A 19062-nucleotide genomic window follows, 5' to 3' on the forward strand; every position below is an offset into this window, starting at 1 on the left:
TCCTTTAACAGTGAACACCAGACTTAAGTGCACATGTGCACAGCGGTGTGAACTGTTGCCAATAGCAACATGAATGAACAGAGGCTGCACGTGATACCCACATGTAAGCTCAAGGCTCATGCAAACAGCCTCAGCCAAGGACCTTTTGCAATGCTTCCATTGCAATTTTATAGGAGTGAAACCTGAGTTGTCCTAAGTGATACATAACAATTATTTCCCTAATTACAATTACCAATAGATTTTTACCAAACAAAGGGATGTTACAAATGTCACCAGAAGGCAGGTGACCAGACCTCCTTAGTCCTTAGATTTTTGTTGTTGTTTTAGTAAAATATCTCTTTGTATTGGGGCTGGGAATGTGGCCTAGTTGTAGAGTGCTTGCCTAGCATGCACGAAGCCCTGGGTTTAATTCCTCAGTACCATATATATATATATATATATATATATATAAAGCTGGAAGTGGCGCTGTGGCTCAAGTGGTAGAGTGCTAGCCTTAAGCAAAAAGAAGCCAGGGACAGTGCTTAGGCCTTAACTTCAAGCCCCAGGACTGGCAAAAAAGTTTGTTTTCTTTGCATTAACCATCTCAGGCAAGTGCTGCTTGGTCAGCTGTGAGAGGCTATCATTGATGGAGGTAACTTTGGCTCCTTACCGTGAGCTCCTGCTTTATGTATTCGATGGTGGCCTCAAGTGCCCTTGTGCCCCTGGTGGCCTCATCCTCCACAGCCTTCACCGTCTTGAGGAGGGAGGTGACATTGGTCACCATCACCTGCAGAGGAAGAGAGCAAGCAGAGAGCGCACTGTCCGAGGTCCAGTCTAATGCTATTCAGGGGTATGGAGAATGTTGGGCCCATGGTCTGTAAAAGGAGTGTAAAATCATCTGCTTTACGACAGGAAAGGCATACATGCTTCTTGTACGCTCCTCATCAGCAGCCTGTATGGATCATTTTGTATGGCCCACAAAGGATGTTATAAATATCCAAGTGGCTCTTGGCAGGAAAAGGGTTCCCTACTCTCACCAGAGACTTCTCTTTCCTTCAGAGGAGAAAGGAGCTCAGATCAATCACCTCCCAAGATCCCTCATTCTCACATATCCCACAAGCTCAGCTCTGGCTGGAGCCCTTCTTTACCTTGGCGGCCCCTTTGAGCTGGTACATGGAGGGATCATCAGCTGGCTTGCTGGCAGCGCCCTTGGTAGCACCAATGAGATCGGAAAGGGCCTTGGCTACATCTTTGATGGCATTGATTAATACCACCTGGAAAGAGCAGACACCAGGTTAGCAGATGCTGAAATGTGATCTGCTGATCACCCCTTCCCCTCTCCCCCAAAGCATTCAACCCCACAGAAAGATAATGCTGGGGATAAGACAAAGGCAGAGCTGTGCCTCTGTAGCTCTACAGATGACATCATGGCAGTCCAGGAAGCCACCCTTGGAGAGCTTGAGGCAGAAATGTGGAGATGAAGAACCCCTTCCCTCCACCTGCCCAAGGCTGATGCTGAGCCAGAAATGGAAGGCTCTGATCTACACATGTAGCCTAAAGCTGGGCTCTGTGCTTATGCTTGTAATCTCAGCTACCAGGGAGGTATAGTTAGGAGGAACACAGGGGCTGAATGTAAGACCTTATGTAAAAAGTAACTTAAAGCAAAAAAGGCTAGAGGTACAGCCCAAGTACAGTGTACTTGCTTAGCAAGAGTTAGGACCGGGCTGGGAATATGGCCTAGTGGTAGAGTGCTTGCCTCTCATACATGGGTTCCATTCCTTAGCACCGCATATCTACAAAAAGCCAGAAGTGGCACTGTGACTCAAGTGGCAGAGCGCTAGACTTGAGCAAAAAGAAGCCAGGAACAGTGCTCAGGCCCTGAGTCCAAGCCCCAGGTCTGGCAAAAAAAAAAAAAAAAAAAAGAAAAAAAAAGAAAAGAGGCCCTAAGTTCAAACTCTAAAAACAAAACAAAATAACAAAACCCCCAAAACAAACCCCAAACTAAAACAAACAAAAAAGAGCCCTCACAAACAACAACAAAAACCCCATATAGTCGATTTCAAACCCTTAGATACCAACCTGCAGATGAGCTGCCTTGGATAAGATGAAGGCAGCCGAGGAGATACCTCACAGGGTACCACCACTCACTTCAAAACTGTCCCCAACACACAGAACCAGTCCTAACCTCATTCCCAGGCCTGTCTTCCTAGCTTTCATCTTTTCTGGGAGTTGCTGCCTCTGCCATTCAACATGCTGCTTGCTTTCTTCCTTTCGTGGAAATTTCAATCTATTCCTTCTTAGGACTTCCACTCTTGCTAAGAGCCCATCTCTCTCCATTATTCAGTTCTCAGCTCAAATATTATATACTGAGAGACTTTTGCCAACCATCTAAAGCTATAGCCACCCCTCACCTCCCCATCCAAACAGCTGGAGGCTCCTGCTTCATCTCCAGTACTTGAACCACTTGTATGTTGTTCCAAGCTCCAAGAGGTTCACACATGGACCCTGAACAGAGTGGGCCCTACTCAATAAATCTCAGGGGATCAATGAAGACTTTATGCTAAGTCCCAGAAGGCAACCCATTTATAGTATTTAAGATAGACTCTGAAGCATAGCACAAAGGTGGAGGGGGAAATAGGGAGTTTCTGATCAAGGATTATCATGTGTCAGTTAAGCAAGATAAAATAGGCCCTTAGAGATCTACTAAGCGCCTCACCAGTGGCCGGGTAAAGAAAGCACCATGGTTGGGCATGGTGGTACACAGTGCTTATCCCAGCTTCAGAAAAAGCACAAATGATTGGGTATGGGGGCTCATGCCAGTCACCCCCAGAGATGTGGGGAAGTACAAATAGGAGGATCACAGTCCAGGCCCATTTGGGCATAAAATGAGACTCTCTAGCAAAAAGGGACTTGGAGGTGTGATTCCAAGGGTAAAGTGCCTGTCTAGCAAGTGTCAAGGCTCTGGGTTCTACCAAAAATAACATGAATTAAAACAATAAATAATAAAAGTAGGGGGAAGAAGTTTCATGAACAGTAAAGGTCAGCACCGACAGTCATTAGTAAAGCTGAGTGGTGGTGATGTATCTACTTTTTGTACCTGACACAAGTTATTGCAATTTTTTATTTCCTCCAAAGGGAAGGAAAATAGAAAAGTAAAGAAGATCCCGCAGCAACGTGATACATTTCTCTGTGCCACAGATGTCAGTTTTCCCTGCTGGGTTGTCTTTCCTGGTCAGAGGTAGGGGGGTGGGTGGAGAGGGAAGAATGCTTATGGTGTGTGTGTGTGTGTGTGTGTGTGTGTGTGTGTGTGTGTGTGTGTGTGTGTGTGTTAGAGAGAGGTTTATGCTGGGGTTTCCATTTAGTCTTGTTCAAAATACCACGGCTTGCTGACTATGGGTGGGCTGTGGAAACTAAAGGGTTGGGCCATTGGGAATGGGCAGTATTTATCTATGGCTGCCTTTGTGGCTGACAATTCAACGAAGGTGAAGGGCAAGGTTTTGTGGGAAGCCTCTGGTCACTGTACCCGAGCAGGCCCATGCCCACCCACTAGTTCTACCTGCGTGGCTTTCTGGCATCTCCCCTTCAACATGCCCCAAACCCAGCTCACCTTCTCCCTGCTCAGCTAAGCTCTCACTCCAGAAAACTCCCTCTTGGTTTCTGGAGCCTCCATGCACTCTAGTCTGGCCATCTTTGCACCTCCCTTTCCTTTATCTTCCAACACTCACTGTGTCCATTGTTCCCCAGGCCTGGCTGTCTCTTCCTTCTAGATTCTTTTGAAATCCATGGGTTTGTTTCCACCTCCCCAACCATCCCCCCCGCCCCAAAGCTTCTTCTATCTTTCTTGGACAACTGCTTCACAGATACAGTCTCGTGCCTGTTGTTTACTCAGCAGCCTGAGCCCTCTGCTGAGGTCCAGGTCCCCATCCCTACCTGGGTCTCAGGGTCATTGGAGCCCAGGCTGGCTGCTCCCAGCTTGACTACCTCGGCCAGGTGGGTAATGGTGGCTGCTGAAGACTGGGCCGCCTGGGCCAGCTTGTCTGGAGTGGACGCCGCCCCTGACACAAGCAGTTTTGTGTCTTCTACCAAGGCCTTGGCTGTCTTCAGAATGTTCTCTCTGAGGAAGGGAGGGAGGGCCGAGGAGAAGGGGAGAAACAAAGGCCAAAAGTTGCTTACTTGCAGTTAGGAAGGAAGGAAATCCTTCATGGGAGACTTGGAGTGGTGTGTTCCATCTCCTTGATGGGGAAGGAGGCAAAGGTGGGGAGAGGAGAGGGAAGATACTAGTATGCAGAGGCAGTGAGAAGGAAATTTCCAGGAATCGCTCAGGCCCACGAGTCTGGCTGCTGTCCCCAGCCCCGTGGTTAGGTGAAAGCCCAGCTTCTTTGCTGTACCTCACACTCTCCCTTCAGAAACTCCATAGGCACGGCCTGCTGCCAGGATGTGTGGGTTGGGGTCATTTTGTCTAGGAATTGGAGCCCAAGGGGCTGGGCTGTAGGTGAGAGGACAGAGAACAGGGAATTTCCTTCTTATTTCTGGCCTTTCAGTTAAAAAGAGAGACAGGGGAAGAAAGAGGCTGAATACCTGGTGAGGATTTGCGGGGTGTGGGGGGGTGAGAGGGGCATCTCTCACAATCAACATAGAGCTCTAAGCATTGCTTGCCCCGCTGTTCCTGATCCTGCCAGATGGGTGGGTGGTCAGGGGAGATCAAAAGGCCAGATCAGGGACTGCCAAAGGCCAAGTTCACACACAGCTCTGTTGCTAGGTGGGCAAGGGGCTTATTCCCATGTTCACTTGTGAGCATCTTGTGGAGCTCACAGTGGATTCCCAGACAGCTTGAACACAGTGGGTGATGAGTTTCGGGGCAGGCCAGCCTGAACCTCTCTGTACCTGTGATCCGCAAAGGTCTCGTTGTTCTCTGCATTCAGCGTCCCCGCGGTGGCAAACATGATGGTGGTGTCCAGGTCGGCGATGATTCCAGACACGGCAGTGGCAGCTGTGATGCATGCTTGGGTCCCCTTGTTCCCAGCCTGGAGAGCCGACAGCACCAAGGACACCTGTCGGGTAGAAAGGGATCGTGTGCCCGAGCCAAAAGCTGGAGAGAAAATACTGACTTCCTCTCTCTTCTGAGAACTGATGCAGCTTAGGGGGTCAACAGTCCAGGTTTGGTGCCAGGAAGGACCTAGGTACAAATGCCAGCCCTGCCATTTTTTATAGGCCATATGAATTTGGGTAGATCTCTCTGGGACTCAGTTTCCTCATCTGTGAAGTGGGACTGTTACTTCTTGCCTACTGAGGGTTGTTGGGAGAATGAAGGAGGAAAACAAAGCCTCTGTAAACCATAGGAGCTCCATTGCAAAAGCAGCATTCACATTTCTGAAACTGTAAGAGGGAATGAGGATTAGGCTCCTACCAAGTCTGTGGTCATTTCCAGTCTTTCTACTTGGGGGTTTGGAAGGAACTCCATCATTCCATCACCTGGCCATCTCATGATGGAAATCCTCTGGAGCAGACCCCACCTGCTGGTTGGGAGTCCAGAGGTGACCTCCATATGCAACCTCTCTACCCACAATGCTCCTCCTGTATACTATTAGTCACCACCAAGTAGCAACGCAGTCAGTGACCTGAGGGGCCTTCCAGGTCTGAAACTCCAGCTGTTAGCTCCCGTCACTCAGCCCCTTCCAATACACCCTCTCTGTTCCCAGAGACGATTTGTACAACCCAAACCCGACCACCTCACATGGCTGCTTTTCATCCAACCACTTCTCGCCACATCTGCCAGCTACTTACATCCCTCGACATACCTGCCTTCTTATTCAGGGACCTCACTGTGCCTCTAGGACCCCCCCCCCCCGCCCCCAACGTGCCCATTCTCTCACCTCTTCCCCAGTCACAGACACGTTCATCCTGTAGGATGTGACTCTAAGTCCCCACTCCATCTCCCAGAGAGGAGCTCTGCCACTGAGGTTCCTAGCCTGCTGGTCTTGCCCTCGGTTTAAAATAGCTTCTCATGGGTCTGCAGGCTCTTTGAAGTTAGGGCTCCGGCTCACCTGTGTGCACACACCTACCATAATTGGCCGACACAAGGTACACTCTGCCAATGCTTTAAATGAACTTCTTGAAGCATGATGGCCAGGGTCAGGGAGGCATAGCATAATGGAGTGAGGCACAGGGTTAGGGACACTCTCTCCTCTGTGCTGCTTGGGTCTCAGTACAGGTTGTAGAGGGGCAGTGCCACAAGATGGGTGCAGAAACCATTTCCAGAGCACCCACCATGTCCTAAGGTCAGACCCCATCCCCCACCCCAGACTCTTTCTCTTCCCTATTAGCCTAACCGGTGGGTCCCATCAGAAAAAAGCCAATCAGACCTGACATGGAGCCGGCTGGAGAAGGAAGTCAAGAGTTTCCAGAAAGAACTCTGAGAATGGGCAACAAAGGCTGAGACAAGTGTCTGGATGTCGGGACAGGTACTCTCAAACAGGATGACAGAGGAAGAGAGTCCGGCGAGTGTCCCATCCACTGCCAAAGGTGCTGAGGGACACCTCCTCTCTTCTAGGGTGGATGCATGATTGGCTGGTCCTAGCGCTCGTGGTTGAGGCAAGCGCTGCATACATGACCAAGGCATGTAGCAAGCAGTAGCCGAAAGGCCAGGTATGAACAGCTGGCTGCTTCCTCAGGTGTCCTACATCAGGGACCCTCTGTTGAGAGGCAGAGGCTGAGGAAGACATGCAGCCTGGACCCCTCTCTACTCCCCACACTCTGCTGTAAGTTCTTTTCTGGGCAACTTGGCAAGAGCCATTTTGACAACAGAGAAGGGTTTTGAAGATTGGAGAATGCCTTCCTTGAGCTGAGAGATTTATATCCTCCTTCTGTGGCACCCACAGAGGCTGGACAGACCTGTGAGCTGTAGAGATGGCCAGACCAGACCGAGGCTCAGCCTTGATGAGGGGCTGCTGACAGAGCAGCCTCTGTGGTCAAGGTTCCCAGCGAGGAAACCCTACTTCCTTCTGCCAGCCCTCCAGTCTTGTCACTGAGTTTCTAAACAGGATAGAGCTCTATGTGCTCTGAAGCAAAGGAAAGGATGAAGGAAATGCCACCAAAGTCCAGATGCTTCAGCTTACAAAAGCAACTGTTCTGAGAAATGACTCATGTGGCAGGAGAGAAAGACACTACTGGACAAGAAAGGGCCGCTCAAAGGCTGCCTTGCGAATTGCTGAGAGAAAAGAATTTGGGAGGGAAAAGTGTCGGGAGAATACTGACTGGTAATTGTCCAATGCTTGCCAAGGCATCTACATGGTGCTAAACATTTTTACACACATCCTCTTGTTTAATCTTCAGAATTCTTTTTCTTTTTTTGGTCAGTTGCAGGGCTCGAACTCAGAGCCTGGGTGCTGTCCTTAGGCTCTTTCTGCTCAAGGCTAGTGTTCTATTGCTTTGTTTGGTTGTTTTTTTGTTTGTTTGTTTTTTTTTTGGCTAGTCCTGGGGCTTGGACTCAGGGCCTGAGCACTGTCCCTGGCTTCTTTTTGCTCAAGGCTAGCACTCTGCCACTTCTGGCTGTTTTCTGTATATGTGGTGCTGGGGAATCGAACCCAGGGCCTCATGTATACGAGGCAAGCTCTCTTGCCACTAGGCCATATCCCCAGCCCCCGTGTTCTATTGCTTTGAGCCACAGTGCCACTACCGGTTTTCTGATGGTTAATGGGAGATAAGAGTCTCACAGACTTTCCTGCCTGAGCTGGCTTTGAACTGCAATCCTCAGATCTCAGACTCCAGAGTAGCTAGGATTAAAGGCGTGAGCCACCAGCGCTGGGCTAACCTCCAGGATTCTATAAGGCAGATGTTGGAAGTTTGTGTTCTCACTTTACAAATGAGGATAGATACTGCAGCTTGGAAAGGTAGTGACCTAGCTGAGATTCTACAAACAGCTGACGCACCCTACAAAGGAACCGCACCCCACAAAGGAACCATGTGACTGTCCCAAGTCCCTTAACCCTCTCTCACTTCCACTATCTTGGTTAATAAAGAGGCAGTCATTCTGACTCAGCACTTAGCCCATGTGGACCCCAGAGGGACTTTGGGAAGGAAGATCAGAGCTACAGGGTGGAGTTCCAGCGCCAAAGCTCCTCTTGACTGGCCCCTGACTCTGATAGTAACTTTGATAGGGTCTATCTGCAGAAGAGCTCCAGGGCTGACTTTCCTGGGACAGCAATTCCCATGGGTTCCCACCTAGCTCCCTGACGCCCCCTTTCTCTGGGAAGGAGACGGGTGTGAGGGAAGACAAGCCACCAGGCCTTCTGTTCTTCATCATGGTGGGTCACCAGGACACACCAGTGCCAACCACACAGGCTGTTCCTTACCTTTTCCGTGACAGCGCGGGCACACTCAATCAGCTCCCTCTTGGTGTAGCTGTCGGTGGGGCACACCTGGAGGGCCCCCGCCTTCTGTACTAGGAAGATACAGCCGTGGCCCAGGTCCTGCACACGTGTGCGAATCTGGAAGCCGATCTGCAGAGGGCGAGCCCAGGAGGGGAAGGGAGTGTGAAGGGACCCTTGCCACCCAAGCCTAGCCTAGGTGGAAAATTTCTCCTGCATCCTACGGGGAGCCTAGCTAGGAAAATTCCACTCCTGTTAGGAGTCAGTGTCTGGTGAAGTATGGAATTTGGTCACTTTAGCTTCCCTTTCCTCAAGGCTAAACAGGATTGCAGTTCATCGGGCTGGCATAATACTTTCCCGATTCCCTTCACCTTTCCTGGCTTAGTCTGTAGCCCAAGCTTTGGGACAGGAATGTGAATTAGCACAGTTGGGTGGGAGAGTTCTGTTAGTCATTCAACAAGCAGTTACTGAGCTCCTCCAAGAGTGTTGAGGGCTCTTGCATGCATTTTGTTTTATTTATTCCTCACAACAGCACTACAGGGGAATCTGAAGTTGGATAGTTTTGGCTTAAGCATATTTAAAAGGGCCACCCCCCCCTCCCAGAATGGATACCTTTGCTAAGCAGAACACCCTTTTTGTAGCTGTGTCAAGTGGGGGAGAGTAACTGTCAGGCCAGGGTTGAGATCACTATAAAAATGGCACATGGGGTGCTGAGGGGTGGCTTGGTAGCAAAGCACCGGCCTAGCAAGTGGGAAGCACTCTGTTTTTGTAAGAGGAAATCAGTCTTGAATTGCAAAGCTGCCTGGAGTTTTTTTTTTTTTTTAAACTTTTTTTCTGGAGAGGTTTTCGGGGCAGTGTTAACCAAGGCTTGAATTTGCTGAAGGGCGGAGCTCTAACTTTCCCCCCACAATTGTGGAAAAGACCAAATTGCTGACTTGGCACAGCGGGTTGCGGGGCTGCCTCTACTGGCTCGTCCTGGGATACAAATATTTTCACATGCTGGGATGTGGGGCCCTGCTGGGCAGGCAAATAATTCCCTAATCTTGGAATAAAAAGAAAGAAAGAAAAGAAGAAGCCTACACTGCTTTAGGGACCTCTTAACCTTCTCAGTTTTCCCTCCAAAAATCCATTTGGCAGATAGAGAAAAGAATTTTTTCTTCCTAAGCCACTGGTAATTTTATATTCTCCCTGCCCCTTCTTGCTCCAGGTCGCACCCTTCTCATGTGTGGAAAGTAAAATATATCTCAAGAGGTAATGAGAAAAGGGAAAAGCCTAATGAAATCACCATCAGCTATAATACAAGGCCAGTAGCCAAAGGAAGCCGTCACTTTTAGCAATGCATTTTCTTCCTGCGCTGGCTGCAAGCGTTTATAGTTTGCACTGCATCAGGAAAATCTGCCCCTTTCCCTCACAGAGGGGGCAACTGCTCTGAGGTAGAAAGGGGCTGATGACCCCGACAGATGAGGGCGAGCTCTATGTTGAAAAGTTTCTGCACGCATGTGCCAGTCATGTGAATTATATGTCTGCATAAAGTGTCTAACATGACAGTCTAGTCTTATTAAAACAGGGAGTCGTGTTTTTAAAAATAAGAGAAAGACAGGCCTGTGGAAGAGAATCATTTCTGCCTGCTATTCCCTTCTCCATCTTGGTAGTGACTTAACAAACTCATTACAAAAAGAACTATTCATGCTGCACTGTTAGGAACTGGAAGAATCTCATGCTAGATATATGTATGCAAGTACATACATATGATACTTGTATTCACACGCACAGTTAGGCCACACTTCGTTGCTGCAGTATCCTTGGGAGTCTTAGTTAACACACAAGGATCACTGGAGTTACTCAAGGATGGTGGTGGGTGGCTTTTGCAAGGAGAAGAGCAGCCAAGTTAAAGCTTCTGCCTTGACAGCCCTTTTCTGTCTCCAATAGGGTTTGTGGTCAATACACAGCTTGCAACAACCAGGCACCTGTCAACCTAGTGTAAATAAGAGGATTGTGGTCTGGGGAAGTTTGGGCAAAAAGTGAAGCTGAATTTAAAAAAAAAAATCAAAACAAACAACCAAAAATGTGCTATGGCATGGCTCAAGCGACAGGGTACCTGTCTAGCCAGTGCAGAGCACTGAGTATAAACCTCAGTACCATGGGTGGGTAAACGCATACAAATAGCATGTAGAATTTCCCTCTTACAGCTACCCGTGTCTTCCTAGTGTAGATGCCACCACCCACTCTGTCATTCTGTACTTCAGACTGAGCTTTTTTTTTTCTTCCATTGCTTGAACTCAGGGCCTAGGTGCTGATCCTGAGCTTTTGTGCTCAAGGCTAGAGCCCTACCACTTTGAGCCACAGCTCTACTTCTCATTTTCTGATGGTTAATTAGAGATAAGAGTCTCACAGAATTTCCTGCCCTGGCTGGCTTCGAACCATGATCCTCAGATCCCAGCCTCCTGGGTAAATAGGATTACAGGTGTGAGCCACTGGTACCTGGCTCAGACTTAGATTTTCTTTAAAAAAAAAAAAAATTCCTCCTAAGGAACTACATAGTTTCTCAGGTCCTACGCCCCTTCTGGGTGTTCATATAGATGATGCAGATGTTATCACCGCCCCTCCCCCCCCCCCCCCCCCCAGTCTCTCTTGCTGTATCTTCCCAGGGGACTGCTCTATTTATCAGAGCCACTGGAGACAATAGCTCTGAGAAAGTGGCCTTGGAGCCAGATATTCTTCCATGTGAAGACCTGTGAAAGCAGGTTCTTCTCAAGAAAGGGGAAGTGAATCCCACACCTGACTATTCCAATACTCTGGGAAGCCTTATAAAAACAAACATGATTTAGGATGATATGCTAGGTGGAAACAGAAGGTATAAAGATGGTGACCCTAGTCTTGGATATGCGAAAGTGTAATGAACTGGCCGATAGGGAGGCCTGTCATTACACACACACCTCTTTGTCTGAAGCCCACTCCCAAGAGTTCCTCCCTCCCGCAACCAACTCACCCTGAGAGATCTTATGCACAGCCTGAGACTAGCCATGTGGACCTGGGGCAAGAGCTACACAGCCATGGGAATGAAGGTGCTGGGCGAGTAGGACCTACTTTGGGAGTAGGTCTATGCTACTAGGGGCTGGGGGGCAGGTGCTACTGCGTTTGCTTCTTAAAGTAGGGGCATTAAGGTGGCAGACCTCCTCTGGTTCGGCCGTGGCTGCTGCCATCTGGCCCTGGAGAGCCAGGTGCCCATAGTCATTGGTCATTTGTGAAGCCAGTCCTCCCAGCTCCTCCGGGTTAGTAACCGACTTAGTCATCTGGAAAAAGAAAACAAGCAAGACACACACACACACACACACACACACACACACACACACACACACACAAAGAAAAGCATGAGAACTGTGTGTTAATACCACTGGAAGCCAAAGGGTACCATTCACTTCTAAGCCCCATGGGTGAAGGCTGTGGTTTACATTCAGGGCTGGACACTGGGGAGGAAGGGAATGGAAGCGGAGCCCATGCTGCATGGCACACAACAGGCTGGAGCTATACATGCCCAGAAGAATCCCCAAGGCCAGTAGCTGCTGTTTGGGCTGGATGGGCACATGCTTAGCATTCAGGCAAGGCAGTGCAGGTGCAGCGTGGTGCTGGGCCCTTGGGGTCCATTCTGAAGGTGCCCTATGTGGTTATTGAGGAATTCCCAGAGAAGCCACCTGGGCACAGTACACCCTTGGGCCAGGCATCTGTGGTGTGGAGGTCTAGTCTCTGGGTCCTCAGAAACAGGGCAAGAGTGGGCATGAGAACAGGGCTGGTATACCATTGTGAATGAAAATCGGTAGAAAGGCCAATGCTCCGGAGGAAGGAACTGAGAATATGCAGCTCTCTTGCAAATTGGTGTCATAGCCCGGCAAGGTTTCAGCCATAAATAATAATTTTTCTTTTGTCAGTTGTGGGGCTTGAACTCAGGGCTTGGTCACTGTCCCTCAGTCTTTTTTTTTTTTGTTTGGCCAATCCTGGGGCTTGGACTCAGGGCCTGAGCACTGTCCCAAGGCTAGCACTCTGCCACTTGAGCCACAGCGCCACTTCTGGCCATTTTCTGTATATGTGGTGCTGGGGAATCGAACCCAGGGCCTCATGTATATGAGGCAGGCACTCTTGCCACTAGGCCATATCCCCAGCCCTGTCCCTCAGTCTTTGCTCAAGTCTAGTGCTCTACCACTTTGAGCCACAGCTCTACTTCTGGTTTTCTGGTAGTTAATTGGAGATAAGACTTGTATGGACTTTCTTGCTGGGGATGGTTTTGAACCGTGATCTTGAGATCTCAGCCTCCTGAATAGCTAGGATTATAGGCATGAGCCACTGGTGCCTGGCTTGGCCATACATTTTGTTTAGTGTGCCATAGCACAATGGCCAAGTTCCTGTCTTTTTTTTTTTTTTTTTTGGTCAGTTCTGGGGCTTAAACTCAGGGCCTGAGCACTGTCCGTGGCTTCTTTTTGCTCAAGGTTAGCACTCTGCCACTTGAGCCACAGCGCCACTTCTGGCCATAATGTGGTGCTGAGGAATTGAACCCAGGGCTTCATGTATATGAGGCAAGCACTCTTGCCACTAGGCCATATTCCCAGCCCCCTGTCTTTCTATAATGAAGGCATTCTGCCCTCCCACCCCCAAGCCCCGTGGCATAGAACAATGTATCTCAGTTAATTTTACCTAGCTAACAGGTTTCTTTCTAGTTTTTCCTTTTCCTCTGGCAAAATGCCAACAGCAGTTTTTTTTTTTTTTTGGCCAGTCCTGGGCCTTGGACTCAGGGCCTGAGCACTGTCCCTGGCTTCTTCCCGCTCAAGGCTAGCACTCTGCCACTTGAGCCACAGCGCCGCTTCTGGCCGTTTTCTGCATATGTGGTGCTGGGGAATCGAACCTAGGGCCTCGTGTATCCGAGGCAGGCACTCTTGCCACTAGGCTATATCCCCAGCCCCCCAACAGCAGTTTTAGCTCGTCACTCAGAAATGTCTTCGTCTCCCTTTCTGGGCTCTTTGCTTCTGGCCCTGCCTTTATCCTCTCTTGGGATAACAAATTCTCTCTCTCTCTTCTTTCCCAGTCCTGAGGCTTGAACTTAGGGCCTAGGCACTGTTCCTGAACTACTTTTGCTCAAGGCTAGCACTCTGCGACTTGAGCCACAGCACCACTTCTGGCCTTTTCTGTTTATGTGGTACTAAGGAATGAATCAAACCCAGGGCTTCATGCATGTTAGGCAAGCACTCTACCACTAAGGCCTAGGTACTGTCCCTGAGTTTCTTTTGCTCAAGGCTACCACTCTACCACTGGCTTAGTGATATGAAAGGACTTTTGAAAAGTCTCCTTAAATGACTAAATGACCCCATACCCATGAGGAAGGACAGGAATGTCCATCTCATTGTAAGCATCTCTGAAAGGAATGACAGGCTTTGGGCCCAAGTGTGGGTTCTAGGGAGCACAGGCTGAGCCCCAAGAGTTTGAAATAGTGCTATGAGATGCTCTGTTTATTCTCTGTCAACAGGAACACAAAGACTCTGAGGAGATTCCACATGGTAAGTGGACCTCTCTCTAACTCTAGGCTACCTCAGGAGTGGCCATGCAGCTCAAGGCTGGGCTCCTTAGGGTCAGAACACCAAAGGTCAAGACAGGTCACCTAAAACCTGGCCCAGAAGCCACTCTGGAAATGTCACAGGGACATTTGAAATGGCTTCTTCCCCTGCTGTTCTAGACAGTAATGCTATAAGACAGGACATTGATCTATCTCCTGTATGTCTCAAAGGACAGTGTGGGTTCAAATCCAGCTTGTCACAATATATAGAGATTGGTACTACTGCGCTAGGTTCCATTAAATAGGCCTGGCACGAATAAGCTAAACAGCCAAGGAAGCTTAGCTTTGTGGTCCAAGCTCTACCTCTAGTGGACACACGATCAAATAACAGCCAGTCAGAGCCTGGAACATCACCAAGGGACACCAGCCACAAAGTGGCTTGCTTAGTTCCTTATTTGGCTGCATCTTCCAGAATCCTATCCTGTCAGCTGAGCCTTCAAAAGTTTGAGAGGAACTTTTTCTCCATGCCCCTATGAATGCTTCCAAGACACCATTTGTCATCTTTTATATAACTTTTTAACATCAAGATCGTAGCTTGCAATGCCATCTGTGTGTAAGGATTTGTATAAGTTTCTGACCATATTGTGTTTTAGCAGTCTATGGAAACACCTTTCCACAGATGTCTTTCTTTTCTAGGAGACTAGGGTGGTCCCCTTTTTCCTTAACTGTCCTCATTTTGGGGGGCCTGGGGGGGGGTCATTGTGGATCTTGAACAGGGTCTGGACGCTATCCCTCAGCTTTTTTGCCCAAGGCTAGTGTTCTACCACTTGAGCCACAGCTCTACTTCTGACTTTTTGGTAAGTAATTAGAGATAAAGAGTCTCATGGACTTTCCTGCCTGGGCTGGCTTTGAACTGTGATCCTCAGATCTTAGCTTCCTGATTGGGTTACAGGTACAAACCACCGGCACCCAGCTTTCTCTTCATTTTTGTGCCCTGTCCTCATGCCCAGGTCCCAAGTCACCTTTAATTCCTTCTTGTTACTTTTTCCATGATATAAGAACTCCAGCAGCTTGGGCCTGAGACCACAGGCACCCAGAAAGAGAGGGTTTGAGCTGATTCCCAGGAGGAACTAGGAACAATGACCCCACATTTAAGGACCTAGAGGTGGGGGCGGGGAGGGTAGCTCTTCCTTCTTACCATTTCCTGAGCTGTGACGGCAATGGCTTTGGAGTATTTCACCACAGTCGTCTGGTAGTCCACAAATGTTCCCTTTGGTTCAGGAGGAGTGCCTTCATCCAGCTACAGAGGAGAGGAAAAGACCCCAGAAATTAATTAATAAAGAACACAGTGAAGTCTGGATGAAATTTAGAATTAGAAACTCTGGAGAGGAAGCAGAAGAGAGGAATGTTAAGGAACCCACACTCAAGCAAAGTGCCCAATGTCTGCAATCAGGACCACACATAAGACAGCCGGGACACAGGCAAGGAGAGACCTCAGCTTTGCCTAGGGGCACTAGAGACATTCTTCAGGAATGATGTATCTTTTAGTTTCAGCTAAGTGTGACCGGGTCAGGGGGCATCTGCACACATAAAAGGTGGGGAAAGGCTCGGTACTGGTGGCTCACACCTGTAGTCTCAGCTACTCAGGAGGCTGAGATCTAAGAATCACAGTTCAAAGCTAGCCTGGCCAGAAAGTTCATGAGACTCTTATCTCTAATAAACCACCAGAAAGCTGGAAGTGGTGCTGTGGCTCAAAGTGGTAGAGCCGAAGCTTTGAGCAAAAAGAGCTCAGGGTCAGTACCCAGGCCCTGAGTTCAAGCCCCAGGACTGGAAAAAAAAAAGGGGGGGGGGAGTGTGGAAAGTGTCCCAAGAAAAAAAGGAGATACCTGAGCCCATGGAGGTCTGAGTGAGCCTGTCACTTCTTGGAGAGTGGAAAGGGGTGGGGGTCACTAAGGCTTCCCCCTGGCATTATATAGAGAGCTGTGTGCAAGGACTCTAGTTAGGACCCAAATCCCCACTGGAAGCTCTAAGGAGAGTTTGTGGCTTGCCTCATACCCTAGGTGCAACAGGGATAGAGAGAAAACTGAGCTCAGCACACATGAGAGTGGAAGCAAGTAGGACTGTCTGTGTTCCTTGCACAGTTGCAGACATGTTGCTCAGAAGACTTATTACTTGAAACCTGGGATCCGAGGGTTGTGAATGGTCCTCAGGCTGGCTCATTTCTCTGAGTCTCAAGTTCTTCACTAGCACCACTTGGTTGTAGGAAAAAAAGCAACTGCAAAAGTTGGGTATGGTGGTTCATACCTGTAATCCCAAGTACTCCACAGGTGGGGAGATTGGAGGAACATAGTTTGAGGGTAGAATTGCAAAAAGTTAATGAAACCCCTATCTCAAAAGTAAGCCAGGTGTGATGGTGTATACCTGTGGTTCCTGCTACACAGGACGCACAGGACACAAAAGGTTTGAGGCTGGCTAGGAAAGAAAACATGAGACTATCTGAAAAATAACCAAAACAAAAAGGTTCGGGACGAAGGGCACAGCTTAAGTGGTAGATTGCCCGCCTTAGCAAGTACAAGACCCTGAGTTCAAACCCTAGTACAAACAAAAAAGGATGAAAAGAGAAGAATATATAAGAAGGGAAGGAGGGATGAATAAAGAAGGAGAAGTAAAAGGAAAGCAGAGGAGGGCCAGCTTCTTACTGTCTTGCTGCTTGGGGTCCAAAGACCAGTCTTCATCTGTAAGCCCCAAAGACAGGCCAAGAAAAGAGAGGATGAGTTGGGGGTATTGTGTGTCCCCTTGGATGTCAGGGCAAGATAGTTCATTGTTTAGGGGAACAATAAGGCCCCAGTTGTAGTTTACATAATGGAGGATGGAAAAAAAGAAATCTTTGTGACTTGTGTTGCCAGCAGTTCCTCACTATTGATACCAGACTTATTTCCCTTGGGAAGAGAAGGCCGGTTGCCTCAGCCTTGACTTCCAGATAGTTCCAGGAGAACCAGCCTGGGAGACTGTGAGGCAGATGGAGAAGAGGCTGGAGCTTCTCTTTACCTTGCTCATGGCCTCTGCGATGGCGTCCACCATGCCTCCCACCAGCCCCACTTCACTGGCGGCTTCATTCAGTGTCACCATGATGTCATCTACAGCTTCCTTCATCAGCTGGGCAGCCTCTGTGATGGCGTCATGGGTGTGTTGTGCCTGAAATGGGAATTGAGAAACATTTCCTTCAACAGGGGAAAATGGCGCTCCTTGTTAAGAATCTCTTTGGTTCCCTTAAGAATAACCATAAAGAAAAAAATCTGGGACCTGGTGGCTTGTTCCCATAATCTTAGTTCCTCAGGAGGTAGGCTGAGACCGTCAGGGTAGCTTCCTGATCTTCCTGTCTGACTATCCTTTTTCATTGGCACAGTTGAGATCCATCAGACTGCTTGTGCTTTCTGAAGCGATCACAAATCTTTTCATAATCCCACCCATGCCACTGTAGATCTTGTTACCATTTCCCAAGTTAAATCAAAGTACGCTACAAGGTCACCTAGGGCAATAATATTGTCATGAATGACTGCCTAAATCAGCTGGGCCAAACAGTAACCTGAAGAAAAGCAAGAGGTTTTGAATTGGCAAGGGAAAACTTCATGTCACATTGCTGTCTTTTGGGCTGACAATATGGCCCAGTGGTAGAGTATTTGTCTAGCATGACTAAGGCCCCATAGATTTGGTCCCTTGTATTGCAAAGGAAAATAAATCAACCAAACAAATCAATTTTTGTTTTGGGCATGGGTACTGTCCCTGAGCTTTTTTACTCAAGGCTAGCATTCTACCATTTGAGCCACAGTTCTACTTCCAGTTTTCTAGTAGTTAATTACAGATAAGAGTCTCACAGTCTTTCCTGCCTGGGCTGTCTTTGAACTGTGATCCTCAGATCTCAGCCTCCTGAGGAGCTACGATTACAGGTATGAGCCACTGGCACCTGGCTCAAATCAATCTTTTAAGTTCAAGAAACAAAAATGACATTTGCAGGACCATAGTTGAGCCTCCTTTTGTGCAAGCTAGGTTGTCAAAGAGGAGCAGTGACTCAGTAAGTTTTATTCCTGCAATAGTGACATTACACACTTTCCTTCCAAGAATGCTTGTCTGCATATTCCACCAAGGGACAAATAACATCACGACACCTTAAAATGTGTATTTACTGGTTTCCCTGGGAAGGCCAATGGAAGAATGCTTTCCATTTTAGACTAGGAAATCAAATATCACTAAGAGAGAATTAGAGTCATTATTATTATTATCATTTCCCAAATGGATATTGGACGGCAGGAACGTAGTGTCCTACCTGAGTCCCTTACAGCCTGACTCCTACCTTGGGATTTCCTCCCCCTTCTTTAGCTGCATAGAGCATCTGCAGGGCTGACTCTGCCAGTGTCTTGGTCTGGTCCAGCACCGTCATTTGCTGCTGATGGTCCAGAATCTTGGAGGCAACACCAACTGCAGCTAAGATCAAGGGCTCAAAGTAGCTCGCCAGCTGTGTCACCTATCAAGAAGGAAAAGCCATAGATGCACCAAGTAAACCACAGGTCTCAGTCAGAGGAAGCCCTCAGTAGGGAGAGAATTGGAAGCAGTGAGGGGTGAACTCACAGGAACAGGCAGATCAGCTATAGTCTGCTTTTCAAAGTAGTCCTTAATTAATAGGACTATTGTTTGCCTCTTCCTTCCTTAGGGGACTTCTTTATCTTTTTTTCAAATGTAGAAGAAATGCTAATAAATCCATTCTGAGATCTAGAGCCAGACACCAGGAATGAACTCAGTTTTATAAACTGCCAACTTTAGAAGGATAACTTCCTTTCTTCAAGGAGAAATCAGGTTGCTAAGTTGATCAGTACATACTAACCCTTGACCATGTACACTAGCATTCTTGAAATATACCTTTAAATAATAAACTTAGCCTAGGAAAAAAGAAGAAAGCTATTGACTCAGGACTGCAGGATTTGAATCTTCCTTCCTATTTCTGTATTGAGAAATTTGGATGCACATTTCTGCAAGTTACCAAACTTCAGTTTCTCATCTGTAAAATGGGAATTAGTAATGGCATGTTGCTCATTTGGAAAATAATGTACATGAAACACAGTGTGCAAAAACTGTCATACAGTTAGCACTCAATAAATGCTAGAGGTTGCCATTCCTTTGCAT

At 48.1% G+C, this 19062-nt stretch overlaps 1 protein-coding gene across 1 annotated transcript in view; it reads right to left on the reverse strand.

Moving 5' to 3' along the window:
• The window catches only part of Tln2 (talin 2), a 321645-nt gene that overhangs the window by 31174 nt on the left and 271409 nt on the right, over positions 1-19062 (reverse strand). Inside the window, exons 42-50 of the mRNA XM_048332637.1 lie at positions 18236-18406; positions 16933-17079; positions 15083-15184; positions 11519-11638; positions 8331-8477; positions 4864-5030; positions 3910-4093; positions 1128-1253; positions 650-766 (exon numbers count right to left, since the gene is read on the reverse strand). Of these exons, the coding sequence (XP_048188594.1) occupies positions 650-766; positions 1128-1253; positions 3910-4093; positions 4864-5030; positions 8331-8477; positions 11519-11638; positions 15083-15184; positions 16933-17079; positions 18236-18406 (1281 nt within the window). The remainder of the gene's footprint in view (positions 1-649; positions 767-1127; positions 1254-3909; positions 4094-4863; positions 5031-8330; positions 8478-11518; positions 11639-15082; positions 15185-16932; positions 17080-18235; positions 18407-19062) is intronic.

This window comes from Perognathus longimembris, chromosome 23 (assembly GCF_023159225.1).
Source record: "Perognathus longimembris pacificus isolate PPM17 chromosome 23, ASM2315922v1, whole genome shotgun sequence".
Lineage (NCBI taxonomy): Eukaryota > Metazoa > Chordata > Mammalia > Rodentia > Heteromyidae > Perognathus > Perognathus longimembris.